General features: G+C 36.2%; 1 protein-coding gene across 2 annotated transcripts in view; it reads left to right on the plus strand.

Annotated features, from left to right (window-relative positions):
* The first annotated feature begins 453 nt into the window (after positions 1-453).
* Positions 454-16056, plus strand: part of LOC145690442 (uncharacterized) — a 49211-nt gene continuing 33608 nt past the window's right edge. Inside the window, exons 1-3 of one of the 2 annotated variants that reach the window (XR_014132216.1) lie at positions 454-639; positions 9131-9506; positions 15354-15517. Coding sequence is in view for 1 of the 2 variants with exons in the window: in XM_081765331.1 (XP_081621457.1) it covers positions 607-639; positions 9131-9506; positions 15354-15517 (573 nt within the window). In the remaining variant the exon portion in view is untranslated. The remainder of the gene's footprint in view (positions 640-9130; positions 9507-15353; positions 15518-16056) is intronic. The other variant, XM_081765331.1, reaches the window with a different exon arrangement.

Consider the following 16056-nt stretch of genomic DNA (forward strand, 5'->3'; position numbering starts at 1 on the left):
AGTCCCATTTAAATAACATGGGGAAAATTTTCATCCCCTCTTTAAACCTCTAAAAATTAAAAATATTCACTTTTGGCAATTTTCCTGTCGGTTAGTTTCGGAAAGCTACAATCATGCCAAATTCAATCATTGTAGCCGTACAGGAAATGTTCAATAATTTATGTCAGCTCATGTAGTTTTATATATAGTTAGGATGAGGATTATCATTTTCATGGACTATCTGTTTGCAACCATATTTCCAATGTGTACGTGATTATTTAACAATGTGCGTAAAACTAACAGTGAATGACGTCTGACAGTATCATTGAAAAGTATAATAATACTAATTTGTACAATTTGCACGATTATTATTATTACTATTATTACTCTCTTTTAATATGATAAAACAAAATCTGAATCCCTCGATGTAAATATATATTTAAATCTCAGAATATGGTTGAAAAATATTAGTTTGTTTGCAACACTGACGCAAAGTAGTAGGATAAAAGAGCGCCATATTGGCGTTATGGCGTTCCCGTGAGAGGAAGTGTTGTATTGTGTTTGGTGTATTTCCTTCGTTATTGAATTTTATTAGTGTTATTCATTGCACTTAATATACATGTGACAATGGGGAGAAAACCAGCACAAAAATCTAAGCAGGTAATTTTTAAGAATTTAAATTGTGTAATTTACATGTGCATAATTACAGAGGAAAATGCAATCCCGCTCTATCTCGCTTCTGATGTATGCTTTTCGTTCTGATTTATGTAGGCTAATTTTCACCTTTCCATATTATTTATCGGCGAGTTTTAATAACTTGAATAACTGTATGGGAGTTCAGAGTTAAGTAATTCTTTAAAATAGTCTATTGATAATTCTCAATGAGAGGAATGAAAATGAACATGTTTTTCATATAACGTAATGTGGGCTGATTTTATTATAACAGTAAGAACAACATTATATTAGACCTGCTATAAGAAAATAAGGAGTATGTTTAGTGCAAGGGGTTCAGAAGCACGTAAAAAACACAAAATTTACAGGAGAAATGAATGATGCAAGTACTGAGACGTAACATAACGTAACCAAATCTAACATAAACTAACCTAAGCTAACGGGAACTAACCTAATATTAATAGAAATAAGCAAAATTCTATCATTTTTTGGAAAATTATGCAGGACCCCTACACTAATATAACATTACCTAAACTAACCGAATGTGAACAGAAATTACCAAAATTGTAACATTTTTTTTTTAGGGAAAAGAGCTGGACCCCTTCTGCTAAACATAGGCCGAAAATAGTTACAAATCAGACACTTGTTTGGCAAAATATACTTCTTATTACCAAAGACGTTTAGTGTTAGTATCGGTAACTTATAAGTTGAAATTTTAGGTGGTGCACGTTTATAAACTAACGTGATATAAGCGAAATTCTACCATTTTTTGGAAAATTATGCTGGACCTTTACACTAATATAATCTAGCATATACTAACCCAAACTCACCTAAAGTAATCTAACCTAACCGGAAGTAACCTAATGTGAACAATAATTACCGAGATTGTAATAGTTTTTAGAAACAATTGCTGGACCTCTTCTGCTAAACATTAGCCTAAAATTTGAGTGGTAGTGAAAATAAATTTTGTGTGAGTGTGCTCTTCCAATATCCTTGTTTATGCGTATACCACTCGTCGCTACCGCTCGGACCCTCCTGTTGCGCTCCTTCTCTGACTGTTTGTGCTTTTTAGTGCGCATCTAGCACAAGTATTTACACACTGTATTTACACTGAGTCTTGAAGTCGATCCAGAAATAGTAATGGAACTCCTGATTTAGAGCTTGCTCCACTGAAAGAAGTATAAGGCGGTAACCCAACCTATAAATGTAAGAGTTGTGTCAAAATTTGGTAGAACCGTCTGCTCGACTAGTGCCTAAAATTGAACCGAGATTACGTGGGGTATTCGTAAAATTTTGAAAGATGGATGCGTAATTTGATGCAAGGAATTGGCTGGTGAATGTTTAACTGCACACATCAAGCTCATTTCCAAGGTTATAAGTTAGAAAGCCAGCATTACATTTCGGTGAACTGTTTTGTGCACATTTTGCGCAATATGTGTTGAATAGCGATGAACTCATACCAGGATTGTTGGACTTTTCCACGGCCTAAAAATTACCAGTGTTACTTATTTTTTTGTAAGGCAAACGAACAAAATAGTACGGGTAAAAATTTACTCTGATTAGGACAGTGACCGGAGCCGCTTCTTATATGTTCATTCACTTGCTGGAAGTGTTTGTGGCTTTGAGCAAATGCGATGTTCATTGTGAGATGAGTTAGCGTGATAGTTCCAATTTTTGTTACACAAGGTATCCGTCCTTAATGTCCTGTCATATGGTAGTTTGCTATTGTGAAGTCAGCTGTTCGTAGTTCTATGTAGTTGCTATGTGTCAGTGTGTTTGATTTATGCGATGGTTGTCAATTTCTTGGAAGCGGAGGTAATTTGTGTTTCATGACAACTGTAGAGTTAGTGAATGAGATTGAAAGTCCGTTTAATTGATTTGATGCTAAGAACTTGAATGCATCTTTTTTAAATAAGGTTGTACGAGTTAAAACTTATGATGGTTGTTCCTACCGGTGGCCGTTTTTCTTTAGTTTTTCTTCTTTGTTATAACAGGAATTCTGAAATAAAATTTAGTGTCAAGTTTCAGAAAGCCTTTTGTTACACTTTTCATTGTATTTGTTTCGTCCTAAATTTGCTGATAATTTGTCATTTGGAGAGCGGTATTTTCAATTTTTACGCCATCTTGGATCTCAATATCATTAGCGATGATTGTTTTTTATTATTATTATTGTTTTGTTCTGAATTTGGACATTTATCAAAATTACACAACGTGTTTTGATAGTTCATTTTATCTAGCTTTTTTTAGAGGGTTTCGGAGGCGGTAGCCATCAACCCTCATGTACTTTCGAAGATAAGCTCTCTACATTTTACTTTTTTTTTTGTGTGTGTATATATATATATATGTGTGTGTATCGTAGTTAAAGATTATGGTTTGTTTGGATTAGGTTAGTTTGAGATGCTGGTTTTCACTTCATTTAAATTACGTTAGGTTTATCAGTGGTTGTGTCTTAATGCACATTATGCAGAAATTGTGACTTGTGGTTATGGTTTCCGGAGCAGTTTGGGACGCAGCTCTCAAAAACGTTTCCGTTCTCCAGAGTAGTCTGGGAGTGAGTTCCTCGTAATAGGTTGTCGGCAAGATTTTACTTTGACTCGGATAGAGACTTCATTCGGTTCTTAAAAGTTCAGTCACTTGTTCGAATTTTTGTCACTTGTTGTGCCTTTGGTGCGACATTCTTAGTTTTAAGATAGATTGATGGTAATTTTTTTTTTTTTTTCACTAGGTGTCTGTCTACAGTTATATGGTAGTTTGCTAGTGAGATGTCACCTGTTCTATCTACTTGTAGTCGGTGTGTGTCAAGTTTATGCACTGGTGAAATACGTGATCATTTTTCAGTGGGGACATGTTCTTGTTTTATTTTTTCATGTGTAGAATAAGTAATTATGTGTTTATTATTCATGAGTGTTCTACTATGGCGATAATTAAGTAATAATACAGTCTCCGATTGGCTAACGTTTTGTTGGGAGGTCTGCTTAGGAACTCTAGTTAGGTAGTTGAGCAGGTGAGGCCAAGCTGGATATCATTAGGAGTGAGTGTTTCTATTTTTTAATCGATATTATTTTTATTCTTGATTTGTTTTGCATTTCTGCTTTTTTAAATTACGAAATGTGTTTTCACAGAAAAATGAAACTGGTTTTCACTTCATTTAAAGTATGTTAGTTTTATCTGGTGTTTTTTTGTCCAGATTTTGGAGAACTTGTGAATTACGGTTGTTTAAGAATTGATTTATCTGAACCGGTTTCCAGAGTAGTTTGGGAAGCAGTTTCCAATGATGTTTCTGTTCTCTGGAGTAGTCTGGGAGTGAATTCTGGGGGAGGGTGTATTTAAATTTACATTGAAGTTGCACCATCCGGTTGTGATGTAATGTCACGTGGTAATTATTCCACTTTGCATACAAAACTTTAATGATAAAAGAAGTGATTTAGGTACGTTACTAAACATAGCTAAGCAAGGATTAGAAGCCTCGCAGGGCTCGTTTTCTTTCACCTTAACCCTATGATAATTCCACTTCAATGGGGGATGGTGCAACTTCAATGTACATATATCTAACCTCACCCTCTGGGGGAAGGTAAAGGGAGAGGGGTAGGTTGTAAGCCGGCTTTTTATGTGAAGAAAAAAAAACATCGATTCAAAAAAGCCGTCTTTTTTGCATCTCTAGTATGAATATTTGAAATTTTTAGCTCTTTTAAAATTTGTACATCCTTTAAAATTCGTAGCACTAGTAATGAGGAATCTAATGTAATGTTTTTTTGTTTTTTCTCAGAATACACTAAGTTGGGTGTGCTATGTTCGCAAAATAGGGCGTGCCATGTACAGTTTATCTTAAATTAGCTTCACTTACGTAAGTGTAGGGTTATTCTGTACAACACTGAAGTATGGCTTTTCTTGCTTAGCACCGTTTCAGTTCAGCGTGGATAAACGTAGGATAAGTTTTGCCTAACCTTTTGTTAAGTGAGTTCAGTCTAGGAAGTTAGGTTGGATTAGTTCAGTATGTTGGGTTGACTTGTTCGGAACTTCTAAGCATTGATAATTTTCGAATGCAGGGATCTAATTGTTTTGATAACGGAAAAGGACAATGACCAGGTAATCTTTAGATGGCATGGTCCCTAAATTGATCAAAACTTAAAAATATCTGTTGTGTGCGTAGTGACATATGGCCGCGGTGGCTCAGTGGTAGAGCGTTCACCTGTGGTGCTTGGGGTCCCGAGTTCAAGTCTGCTCCCGCCAAGTGAACTTTGTGGTGGACAAACACCGTGTGCGTGGGTTTTCTCGGGGTTCTCCCGTTTCCTCCCACTTTCTTCATTCCACCATTTCATTCATCTCTCATCATCACCGTCTCCTTTAGCCTAACCGGCATAAGCGTGGGACGTAAAACTCAAAAATTTCATTTCATTTCATGCGTAGTGACATAATAATAGGTTGATAATATTTGTGTAACAAATTCAGAAAATTAAACCAGGAACGGACCAAAGATAAAGAAAAATAGCTGATTCCAAGTTACGGAGTAAACAGCTAATACAAAGATAGTAACGCTACTGTGATGTAATCATTCGTACTCTTGGTGTGGGCGAAGTACAAATCATTTAAAAATCTGCATGTAAAATCTCTTAATTCCCAAATTCAAAGCACTCATATAAGCGAAGATCAAGAATCGTCTGTGGACATAAAAACAGGGCTAAAAAATATGAATCATTACTGTGCAGTGAATAATGTGAAGCTAGCTTGTGGTGATCACCTATCATCGCATATTTACCATCGCTGGCGCACCCCGCGTATCACACGGGCCCTTCAACTTTACCCTACCATGAACTGTATTAGATACAATACTAGTTTATAGTGACCATCTAGTACAAATTGGTGAGTGATTTTCTCATGTAATGAAGTCCAGTTTTTGTTTCTCGTTTATGCCGGTTAGGCTATAGAGACTGGTAATTTGTTAAGTGATGTTATTGAAGGGTTGGTCGAATGAGAATGTGGAGGTTAACTGGAGAACTCCGAGCAGAACTCTTTTGGGCATTATTCTGTCCACTACAGGACCAGAGGTGAGCACCCTACCACTTAGCCATTGTTCACTCTGTTTTCTCATGTGTTGATCACATATAAATTTGCAGAGATATTGGGCGTAATTGTTAGGCAGGGCCCAAGAATGTAAGTTAAAAAGGCATTAGAAAATAGTAGTGAAAAAGAAATTAATTTTTGAACAATTGTTTCTTATGGTGTTCCTAAGCTTTAACTGTTCCCAATGTGGTATCGACTGCGCGATGTGAGTTTCACTGTTACATAAATTCCACCTTGCATATGTGCGCTACTCATTCATTTGCAGCGATCTCATTCCGAAATTTTAAGTAAAACACCACTGTTCGAATACCAATATCTACATACGCAAGTTAAAAATAAAGTAATAAATACCTAAATATGAGCTGATGCTCAGTAGTAGAGTTCTTATATGTGATTCGAGGGGTACCTGGTTCGATGCCAGACCGAAGGAGCTTCTGGTGGACAGCGTCGTGTTCTTGGAATTTTTGGAGGTTCTCACTTTTCGTTTCTCATTGCAATTTTACAATTTCTTTTCTTTCATAATCACTTTCCTGAATCAACCATCATAGCCTGAAGGGTATAATCATGAGACGGAAAATTGAGTATTTCTTTTCATTTCAGTAAATACATAAAATATAAAATAGGCTTCAATATTAATGAAACTTCATTTAAAATTTTCAGAAGTTTCCTTCTTCGTATTTCATGTGTAAGAGAAACCATAATTCTACCCCTTGGTTTCTTATCAAAAAAGTGTAATTTATCCACATTCATCTTCATCGCATATTCTACACATACAAGTATTTCGTACGTAATCTTAAGAGCACATTGACTGAATTCACATTTCGCATTTGTATCAGATTGCAGTGGAGTTAAATCAAGTTCTGACGTTTTAAATCCAAAGTTGTTCTTCGGCTATCGCCAACATTTTTCGCGACCCTCTTAGAAGATATTTAATCTTGATAATTTTTCATATCATAGTTCATAATGTCTCAGAAGTCACTGTTGCAGTTTTTCTAAATTCCTAAACTTGATACTTACGCTTGTTCCATGTTAAACTGTATAGTTCAACGAGTAAAATGTACGTATAGGGTGAAAATCATAAAATTTGATACAGTTTAATTTGAGTCTTCAAAAATTTTGTTAGTAGTCACATTTCACGTATTGCATTTATCACCACGTACCATATTAAACCACATCAATAAATAAATCAGTTTTCTTAAAAGATCTGCATTGGGATTTAACTGCTATTTGGAAACTGCATAAAGAATGTAGTGTAATGTCTCTATATAAAATAAGTCGTCCTGGCTAAATGACTGATCAATGCCTAGACAAAATTTCTTAACCTAGAAACTTGAAATTTGGATAATACATTGTATTTGTGGCGTTAAGTCCGCTAAGAATTTTTTTTTAAGTTGTACGTGGAAGAGGGAAGGGGGTTCCAGTTATTGTAATATGGTGTCTGTATTTCCGAATTCCTTAAGGTTAGGGACATGAAATTTAATATTGGAGCTTTTTATTTAAAATAATTAAGCTCGTATTTCACCTTTTATTATTATTGGGTGATATCAATAAAACGGAGAAGTTATTCATTCCCAATTTTGAAGTAGTTACTTGCATTAGTATCAATAAAAAGAGAACTGGGCACCACTCGTCTCGGCTGACCTCGGAGAAGCCGCGCCCCTTTGGAGAAACCACGCCTCTATTCTCGAGCCGAGTAACTACTCTGCGATTGATATCAATAAAAATCAGACTCTCCTCTGTGCTGCAAGTAACTTCTCCAAATTTGTGGAGCAAGCTCAGTGGGTGACTCCGTGCGAAATATGACTGATTTTATTATTGTTTTGCAGTGTAGAAAAACTTATAAACTGCATAGAAATGTTGCGAATGGTGATTACAAAAAGTATTATTGGTTCATGAAAGAAAATGCGTTACGTGAGTGATCCGAGATTGCAGGTCGGAGTGTCAGAAGATTCTGGTGTGGCTCAAAGTACTGTGTCTATGACTACTACAAGTGTAACGGATGCGATTATTGCGAAATCTGAAAACTTGGTTGTTTCCGCCAAATGGGCGTAATATGCAAGCAGCAAAGGCAGGGTGTCAAGAACGATATACTGTATATTTCCGAATGCTATTGGAGTACTTGACTATACATACATGGCAATGAAGAAACCTAGTATTTTGGAGACGAATACGTTAATAGCGGTGGTTAAGCGGTTAGCGTACATGCCTTTGGTGTGGGAGACCCGCGTTCGATTCCCGGCGGGATCTCGTGGTTCGGATGCCACGTTAATCAGTAGGTCCCGTCTCATACAGCGTAGCTACTGAAAGGGGCGTTAAACTCAAAATCAGCTAAACTCAACGTTGATAGGAAGGAGGGGACACGTATGGTGTGGAAAACGCAATCAGATGGACGTGCTTTATGATGTGACTGACTGGACTTTTTTAAAAAAGAAAACAAAGGGACCAAGCGTCTGATTTCGTTCTTAAAGCCAAACGATCTAAAAAAAGACCTTGGACAACACGTGATATGCGCTTGTCGTGTTAATCTTGATATTGCTGGATTCGAATCAACATCCATCAGCTCCAATAGGTTTGTTCTCATGGTTTCAGTATTACTTTCTTGTTTCCCTTTTTCCGATTTATTTTTATTTATTTTTTTTTTCTCGCTCGAATATTAAAGATTTTCTTTTAGATTTGTATCTCAGTCGTTAGTGTATTTGATATTTCGTTGCTTTTTACTGTAATTGCTTTCAAAGCTTCAGCTTTCCTTCGTTTACTTCCCGGTAGCTGTGGCTTCGAAAGTACCACTGGAAACTCTTTTATAATATTCACAAATGCACTTTGATTGAAATTGTCGTTGCTACTTGTCCCTTCCATGGTGTTTAGGATACTACGCCATAGGTTAATCACAACAAAATGACCGCCCGACAGATGGGAGAAATGAGTAAGCATTCTTTTTATTGATATGACTCACTACTACGCGCAGAGGAAACGCGAGTGAACGTTCATAAATCTGGAGCAGTCTAGACCTGAGTAGTGGGTCGTTTTATTGATACGAAATTGAGGGAGGAGATTACTCCAGGTGTAGTTACTCGATTCTCGAGTAGAACTTCTCAGGAGTTGTTACTTATTTTTATTGATATCACTCATTATTATTTATTTAACCTAGAAGGTAAGAGAAAGGATGGAGGTTGGAATTGTTATAGTAAGATGTCCATGTCACAGAACCTCTAAGTGTAGAGAAATTAATTTTTGACATTTAGACCTCTCATTTAAAATAATTAAACAAGTGTTTTAACATCCTTGTAATATTAGCTATAAATGTGATATTCATTAAAGCTAATTGTCTTATTCGGAGAACGAGACTTCTGGTAACATCCCTTCGTTTGTATTTAGAGTTAAGTATTTCATGTAGTTAGTATATTGTTTATTTCTTCAGTTGCAGGTGAAGCGGTCGTCGTCTCCGAAGCTGGTCGTCGACTCAGTAGACATGGCTCCACGCTGTTTTATTTGCGATGAATTGATCGCTGGAAAAGCAGTGCCTCTCATATTAGGCAACACGCGACATTCCAAGACCCGAATGCCAACAAAGATTGGGCAGCTGATGGGAGATGGTTACATGGTAGTGGTGTCACAAGATGATCTGTTGTGCCTTCGATGTGTTGCACTGTTGAATCACTTGGATAAATTAGAAGGGGATCTCAAAATTGTGAAGAAGGCACTAATTGGCTATCTTAAAAAGAAGTATCATCTTGGAGATGACACACCTCCCAAGCAAAAACTCCAGCTTCCTGATGTTGAAGCAGTTAATAGTGGTAAGTTATTTCCTTTATTTGGTTGATTTGTATTTACATCCTCGTCAGCAGCGGAAACTGAATCACTATTTTGTGTATGTATGTGATCCCAATATAAGGATATAGAAGTCTAAGTGAAAGATACATAGCAATTTAGAACACAGATACAGAGGCACTTAATTATAGATCCGTAATTTCTTTTTTTCTTCTGACCTTTTTGGGAAGTCTGCGAACCTCATGTTCCTACTTTTGGTCTTAACGTCAGACATCCCTTTAGTTCACATTATCATTGGTTCGATTTCAGATCATAATGCATTGAGTACTTATTTCTCATTTTCTGAGACGATCTTTCAGTGGTTTCCAATCGCGAACTTTTCATGTCTACTTCTAAAGTGAATAATTTGGAGGCTACGGAGGAGTTTAGATACAGGAACGGCTTTCATGCTTGTTATAGCTCCTCAATAAAGCGTAGAGAGCGAAGATGGATAGAAAAATAGGTCCGATGTTACCGTCAACGTTATTCCCTGTCAGATCGCTCAGCAAATTGTGAAAATGAAACGTGTCGATTCAGATTTTCGTGCTACTTAATACAGGAGTTGGAGCCGCCAAGTTACTAACTCGTGTAAATTTTTTCTTCTCTAGCTCGTCTAGTTTCGGAGATACCAGTTGTCCGGGACAGGACGTTTGGGCGCGGACATTTTGGCGCTGCCGTTTGGGCGCAAAGCCGTTTAGGCGCCAGACGTTTGGGCGCGAGGTACTTAGTAAAAATCACAATTTACGACATATAAAGTAAGTTAGGCACTGAAAACTAAGCGCCAATCAAGATATATACATTTCCTACACTTCTATCTTTATCTTACCTCATTTATCTGTATATTTTCTATCTTATTTATTCATCTAAATTAAATAGTTTAATGCGTTTCTGGCATTGGTTGCCTAACCTCGTCATGGATTGATTTTTCGCTTGTTCACGATTCTTGTACTTCTGATCTAATGTTGATCTAATTTTTGTAATATATAAGAAAGCTAGGAAATGAAGGAATCAGACGAACTGTTAATAATTTTCTTAATGTTAAATAAAACATATTGCTTTAATTTTTGTATTTTTTTAAAGAAAGTTAATAATTACATATTTATGAATATTAAAATTTGTTTTCTTTCGTATTACGTTTGCCAAACTCTTCTCTTCCTTAAGTCCAATAAAGAACTACCAATAAAAGATTTCAGCGTAGTCGCTAACACTCTCGCCTTCGGTGCGATCGGTCCCGGGTTCGATTCCCGGTGGGGGCACTCGGTCGAAAAAGTGTAACACGCTCTTTCAGGCCAGCCACCCTGAATGAGGTTTTCCTGGGTTTTCTTCATTTACATCAGGCAAATGCCGGGGTGGTACCTAATTTATAGGTCCAGGCGCTTCCTTCCTTCCCCAATCCTTTCTTCCTTCCCTTTCCCCGGATAGTGTGCTCCCTCAAACGTGACGGGCTAAATGGTCTTAGATGCCGAGAGCCCAGAAATCTAAAAATCCTATATCCTAATCGAGTTGAGGGAAAGATATTTTGCATACATGGTGTCTAAGACATATTTCGCATACAGGATGTCTAACACATTGAGTTTAGGAATTGTAGTATGCCGTATTTCTGGTATCACTTTTTTTTATTAACATTCCAATATAAAAATCAAAACTTAACACACATTTTTTTCGTCCCATTGTAAGCATTTAATCTGCATTAAAGAAAGTGGCGAAAGGAAAAAAAACAAAACGATTTCAAAGTGCAAAATAATAGTTAAGTGTACATATATTGGTCATTTAGCCACTAGAAATGTGTTTGACATTCACACTTATTGCGTAACTACAGTAGAAGGCCTGCTTTAACTTTTTTAATGGAATAGGCTCACTATGTATGTAATGCAGTCAATCATATGTAGTCTGGTCTACTTACATTTGGCTTGAAAAGTTATGAAATAAAAAGCACACTTAACTTTCGTTGAAACTTAAATTTACAAAATTTAATTGTTAATTCAGTTTTTATAATTTTGAAATTCCAGTATTTCTAGTATGTAAAACAAAATCCAGTATAATTCAAGGACTTCCACTACAGTAGACACCATGTGATATCTTGATTCGAACTTAGTACTCAGCGCCTAACATAACGACTTTTTAACTCGCGCCCAAACGTCTGGCGCCCAAATGGCTTCGCGCCCAAACGTCCAGTGCCCAAACGGCGGGGCCCAAACGGCGGCGCCCAAACGTCACGTACCGCAGTTGTCAAAGTTCGAGAAAATTACTCGTGAATATTGTGTACAAGCGTCTGGTTGTGAATACAGTGTTGGTGGCAAAACTCGGTGACTGATAACTTATCCACCTCAAATTTCTACCAAATACCAGAATATTTCTGCATTCTCTCAGGTTCATTATAAAACAAAACGAAAGAGTTAACTCTTACTGCCTATTAGTTATAACTCATTTTCTGACTCGACTCTCAAAACTCTCTTGATTGAATAATATTTAAATTTTAGTAGGCTTTCGAGGTGAATAAGTTCATTAGTCACTGAGTTACGACGCTTGTCCTGCAATACTATATTCACAAGCAGTCTCGTAAACTTTACTTACGAGTAATTTTCCCGAACTTGCACAACCCGTATCTCCAAAATTATACGAGCTAAAGAAGGAAGGTTTTACAGGAGTTAATAACTTGCTGGTTCCAACAATATACAAAGTGGCATGAAAATCTGAAGTGGTGGGTTTCATGGCCTGGATGAAGTGACAGGGAATGACAATCTGCACTTCCAACAGCGTTCAGATACCATATGTCATCTGCAGTTGGTACGATATTAATGTATATATTCTAAAATTTGTGTTTCAAAATGTGTTCTTTGTAATGATTTAACTGAATTCTATAGGATTGAATTGGGGGAGAACAGTCCTGCAGGGAGGTTGTATGAGATGTGGACCAACTTAATGTGAAATCTGAACTACATGCTGACAATACAAGTACGAGAAAGCTGTAGAGAGGGCTATTGTACACACAATTTTAATAAAATCAGTGAGTTATTATCTTTGTTATTGTATATTGATGTTATTACTATTCAGTTGCTGAATGATTGGTGATACCATAATTTTCGAAACATTTTAACAAAGGATTGTCTAAATGATAAATTAAGTAAGGTTTTCCAGTACGCAAAAATTCAGACACGTAATAACAAATACTTGTGAAACTTAAGCTAAAGTTAACTTCTTAGGAAGTGCAAAATAATTTCAAAACAATATTCATTAAATGTAATTAACATTACAATTCGAGACCCATTCCATTTGTATTTTCTGCATGCAAATAAGGTTTAAATCAATGAAAATAACAGATTTAAAAAGTTTCCAAAATAACAATCTATTAAATTTTTTAGAATTATTTATAGGGAAGATAATTACTTAAAGTTTATAGAACACACACAGCAAGGTTCTGGTATTTCCATACCCGTCTGGCCACCCGTGTCGACTTATAGAATTTCTTTAGGAAAGTTGAAATCTGTATTCAAATGTGAAGAACTTAGGATTTTTCTGTGTAGGGGACGGGTTCGATTCCCGGTGGGAACTCATTTGGTTCAGATACCTCGTTGAGTAGCCCATATCTTATATAGCCTCTCTACGGAAAGGTATGTTGATCTCCAAACCAACTTTAATGATTTAATGTTTCTCTTTGACATAAATGTGAAGTCTACGTATGAGGAAAGGGGGGGGGGGCGTCAGTGAGATAGAAGGTATTGTTGAACGGTGTTTTCGTCCGTCGATATAAAAGATTAGTAGAGGAAAATGAAATTAATAATAAAAGAACATGAATAGGAGTGTCAAAACAATCGAAAATCCTGAGTCAACCAAAGAAGTTAAAATGTCAAACATGGTAGTAACACAACATGTAAACTGAATATACGTATATATATATTGAATAACATTGAACATATGATCAACAGCTTACAAAGGTTATTTTACTCGAGCCATACAAAACAGTGAAGTTTATGAAAGTTTACACTCGTGTAACCTATGGTAATGGAATGGGGAACAGATTACGGGAATAAAGTGTCCAACTGGGTTGTGACATCACTGTGCGAATATCAATATAGTAGTGGGAGAGCTGTACGGCTTAATTTGTTTAGCATTCCCTGCACTTTCGGTAAGCAAAAGCAGCTGCGGATTTAAAAATTCTCCATAACTCGGTATAGCGTGATCTGGTTTATTGTTCTGATTTCTTGGGTAATACCCTCGAAGTCGTGTTGTAACCATTAATCCTTATTTTCTATTTCCAGTCGTAGCATTTAACTGGTAAAAAATTCCTAAGCATCACTAGTCAGTTGTTCCGCGTTAGGGTTTATTATTATTATTATTATTATTATTATTATTATTATTATTATTATTATTATTATTATTATTATTCAGCAGTTCATCGAACCCGGTTATCTCTGATGTCTTGGTGCTACTTACGTATGCCTTCATACCTTGGACAAGTTTAGTTAATTAGTCAAATGTACTTTCAATACATTTAATGCACTGACAGACACTAGCTACAGCTACCTGGCACCCACGATTTACTCTCATTCAGAATCGGAGACGTGTCCGATTTTGCACCGATATTGTGGGGTGTATCCAGCTACACCACCTTCATACTAATATTCATAAGTAGCCGCAATGTTGCTATCATGAAATGTTAGTATTAACACACCCGTAGATCGATTTGCTTAAATCGTCAGATTTATTAAGCACCAATATATATTTTAATATAGCTCAGATTTCTGATGTACAGTCCGCAGCAAAAAAACTGCAACGAGCATATAAGTTTATTGTGAAACGACGAAGTCTTTTGCTCCAAAATAAGTGTGCAGGGGAGGACGCCGAGGTTTTTCCTGGCGTGATTCGTGCTACATAGACGTTATGTAGATTCCCTACGCTGTTAGGCGTAGTTTCACAATAAACTTACATGCTCATGTTACAGTTTTTTTTTTTTTTTTTTTTTCTGTGGACTGTACAACGAGACATCGACTACCCTCTTTCATACACCTTCACCGCCTGTATCGCCATAGATTATTTTAACTGCAGATGCAAGTTTACATCTTGTCCAAGACGAAGGACTGACACAGGTCAAAAATACACTTTAATGAGAACCCCAGTCATTTGAGTTAGTGGTGACAAGCGTAGGTTTGTAGTTTACTAGGACTTAATTAGAAGGTGCCTATAAATCCATTTGCGTTGTGACAGAGTTGAGTATCATTATGATGTCAGACATTTAATGCTACAGGAAGCTCGATGTTACGGAAGGTATATGTTGCTCTTCGACTTATTGCATCTAACGTTTAACTGCGAAAGCATCATTATTTAAACGGGTAAAGTTAAAAAATAGATAGAATTTATCTAGTGAAATTTTTATGAAATATTGGCAACTTTCTGAAGTTCGACATTTTTTTTTTCAGCACCAAAGCTATAAAAGACATTGTCTAGCGGTTGAACGTGGAATCCGAACAACTTTCAGTTTATATAAAGTCCCCCATATCTATAGCATGAACAAAGAAAGCTCAAAATATCGATGATTATCTGATAAGAATTGTACTAACCATTTTGTTTAATACTATTTTTAACTTGTATTCTGTGCGTTCTATTAGTCGATGATCAGCTTGTTTATTAGGTGTAAGTGAATAAATATTCTGTCATTAGATATTCAGATATCATAGTTAAATTGGTGTATTAGTATCACTGGCTATTTTTGAATCGAAAAGTGTTTCCTAAGTTGTGATTTTATTTACGTATTGGGAGTTGAACTCCCAAGAAATTTAAAATTAAGGTGTGTAACAAAGCTGAACGTATTGGTCATTTGATTTTCATTCTTACAGATGAAGGAGCAGAAATCGGAATTGAAGAATCTGATTCACAGGGAGGAGCAAGGGAATCAGCAGATGCAGATGAACCATCAGTATTGGAGGAAGCGCCAGCTGCATCGTCAGATGAAGGAGGTCAAAAGGAATCAGAACCCATGGAGACAGATGGACAGACAAATGTAAGTTTACATTTTGATAACTAATACCTGGGGTTACACGTGTTTCACTCGAGGGTGGGTTCTAACTTACATGCTCAAACTCAATTAAATGAGGTCACAAAGGGTGGCCAGTTCTTTTTTCCTGTGGCTTAAAACAATATGGAAGATTGAAATTAGGGAAAATACGTATACAAATTATCCACGGCTTCATTACAAGATATTCATTTTGCACTTTCCGATTCACAGTTTCTATTATTGTTATTTTAAGCCATATTCCTGGCTGGAGATTTTTGTAATTAGTACGTCATTAAACCAGCCTATTTTTGATGTTATCCCTGTGGATAATATGAAGCTTATTAGTCTGTTCTGTAAACTGCAAGTGAACCAACAACAGAAAATGCTATAGAAAAATAATATATGTAGAACAGGATTTACAGAACTCTTAAAAAGTTAAAGAAATTTTGACACTTTTTTCTTTCTTTCCTTTACGTTGCACACGCGATACATGTAAAGGAAATAACTTTTTTCTTCTTTAAATTCATGACATTGGATATATCGGA

Source organism: Thermobia domestica, chromosome 7 (genome assembly GCF_964235325.1).
Source record: "Thermobia domestica chromosome 7, izTheDome1.hap1.1, whole genome shotgun sequence".
Classification (NCBI taxonomy): Eukaryota; Metazoa; Arthropoda; class Insecta; order Zygentoma; family Lepismatidae; genus Thermobia; species Thermobia domestica.